Source organism: Merops nubicus, unplaced genomic scaffold (genome assembly GCF_000691845.1).
Source record: "Merops nubicus isolate BGI_N331 unplaced genomic scaffold, ASM69184v1 scaffold42022, whole genome shotgun sequence".
NCBI classification, from domain to species: Eukaryota; Metazoa; Chordata; class Aves; order Coraciiformes; family Meropidae; genus Merops; species Merops nubicus.
The window spans coordinates 1-2,434 of record NW_008592351.1 but is presented as its reverse complement, the minus strand read 5'-3'; the positions used below and the strand labels follow the sequence as shown (position 1 = coordinate 2,434).

At 64.6% G+C, this 2,434-nt stretch overlaps 1 protein-coding gene across 1 annotated transcript; it reads right to left on the bottom strand.

The window, feature by feature from the left end:
- Positions 1-1,785: 1,785 nt before the first annotated feature.
- Positions 1,786-2,320, bottom strand: MRPL54 (mitochondrial ribosomal protein L54; the record flags this gene model as incomplete). Its single annotated transcript, XM_008935113.1, has 2 exons — positions 1,786-1,918; positions 2,164-2,320. Coding segments are annotated over 2 exons (290 nt in total), but the record flags the coding sequence as incomplete, so codon positions are not given.
- Between the last annotated feature and the right edge of the window lie 114 nt (positions 2,321-2,434).

Below are 2,434 nucleotides of genomic sequence, written 5' to 3'. Positions count from 1 at the left end.
AGTGGCAGTGGCTCCCCCTCCGGGCGGGGAGGATGAGAGCCACGGCAGTGGCACGGAATCATAGAATGCTCTGAGCTGGAGGGGACTTCAAAGCTCCTCTAGCCCAACCCCCCTGCGGTGAGCAGGGACATCCCCAGCTAGATGAGGTTGCTCAGAGCCCCATGGAGCCTCACCTTGAACGTCTCCAGGGCACAGGGACCTCTCGAACCCACACCCCAGCCTCAGGCAAGGAGCCAGGGCCACCTTAGCCCAGCCCAGGACAGGGTCCAAGGAACTGGAAAGATGTCCCCTGTCACCTTCCTCATCCCCTCAGGGGACACAGAGAACAGGGCCCTTTGTGGAGGGCTGAGCCCAGGGACTCCTGTCCTGCAGAGACCCCGGTGGGACAGCAGCAGCCCCCTCACCATCACCAGGCCTCAGGGCTGTGGCTCTGGAGCCAGCACAAGTCCTGCCGGGCCACCACAAGGAGCCCGACGGGGGGTTAGGGGGGCTGGGTGAGGGTCCTGGGACTGGGTCCTGCCCCAGCTCCCTGGTGAAGGCTTTGGCAGCCAGGGGAGCATAGGAGGAATCACCCCGGACAGGGGAAGCACCCAGGGACGGGTCCCTCCCCCTCCTCCTCCCCGCTGGTCCCTCCCCACCGACTCGCTGCCCAGCACCAAGCTGTTCATGACAGCTGGGTGATGCTCACCCAGGCAGGCTCCAAAATGAAGGTACAGGGGCTCAGCACCCCCTCTGCTCACCTGCTGCTGGATTTGGGGTCTGGACGTGCTGGGGGGCGGCGCAGGGAGGACGAGAAGCAGGGCAGGAAGGGCAGGGACGGGGCACTCACTGTGGGACACAGCCTGGCCTGAGCCCCGTGTGCTCCGAGGGCTCACACTGAGCCGCACGCAGAGGAAACGAGGGCTCAGCACAAACCCCCCGCCCACGGCACTTCTGCTTCCCTCTGAGCTTCCTGTGCCACAGCGCATGGGCACTGCTGCAGCACCCAGCCTGCCCCCGAGCCCCCTGGGGGGCTGGACACGGGGCGGGGGGCACTGGGGATGGTGCTGGGCCCCTTCCTCACCACGGGAGGACCTTGTGGGCGGCTGCTCTGTCCCCAAAGCCCGGCTGAAGGCCAAGCAGGAGCTGCAGGGCAGCCAGGCTGGGACAGAAATGAAACACGGTGCCCCATGTGCATGCAGGACAGAGGCCACAGGGCTCCAGGAGGCCAGAGCCAGCCAGGGACATGGGGAACAGGGCAGCAAGGACAGGCCTGCCCCCACCACAGCCCAGCCGAGCTGGGGACACTCCCTGGCTGCCGGGAGGAGGCGGGAGCATGGAGGCAGCACTGCAGCATCCCCCTCACCTCGCCTGCCCCCCAAGTCTTCCTGCCCCCCGGCAGCACAGGCTGCTCAGCCCCCAGAGGCCCCCCAGGGATGCAGCAACGCCAGCAGAGTCACTCCCTGTGGAGTCATTCCCTACCCCAAACTCACTCCACCCCCAGGGCTCTTCAGCCCCAGCTGCTGCAGTGCCCACTGTGACAGAGCAGGACACGTTTCAAGGCACAGGCTCCATCTATGAATAAAAAATTGAGCTTGTTGTAGCAGACACCAAGAATTGTGGCCTGTGTTGCCTCAGCCCCTCACTAATCCCCTGACATGAAGAGGGACCCACACCGAGCTTGCCGAGGGCCTGGGTTTGCCACAGCCTCTGTACGAGGCACCAGCCTCGCCACAGGTTTATTACTCCTTCACAGCAAGAGGAGACCCAAAGCTGGCTGCAGGGCAGCCCTGAGCTCTGCAGCCCCTACAGCTTCTTGCCCTTCTTCAGCCTGTTGCGGTGCCACGTGTTGTACTTCCGCAGGCGCCTCCAATACTCGATCGAGTTGGGGTCCAGCTCCTCCAGCTTCTTGGGGGGCCCGAGGTGGATCTCAAAGAGCCTGGGGGCAAACGCAGAGGGTGAGAGGGTGTGAAGGGACGAGCACAGGAGGGAGCGATGGTGTGTGACCTGCGAGTGGGGACGCCTCACCCACTGCATCCCCTCATCCCCAGGGGAGGTCTCTGGGCTGCAGAGCAGTTTTCCTCCTCCCAGAACAGTTCCTCTGTGCCACTGGGATGGCACCTCTGGGCAACCCAGGAAGGACACCCCTTCTGCACAGAGCAAGGGGAGCCGGGCACCACCTACCAGTCGGGGTACTCGGAGTCGGGCTTCAGGGCCACCTCGGGGCCCTCCTTGAAGTAATTGACTCCCATGGCGTAGGTGGTGAGCATGACGGGGTCCGTGCACACCTCCGGCCCCTTCGGCCCCTCCTTCACCACGGCCTTGCCCTTGGACTTCATCACTGCCGGGACAAGGACGGGGTCAAGGCAGGGGACGGGATGGGGACAAAGGAGCAGGCGGGGGAAAGGATTTGGGACAGGAATGGGAGCTGGAGTGGGGACGGGAATAGGGGTCA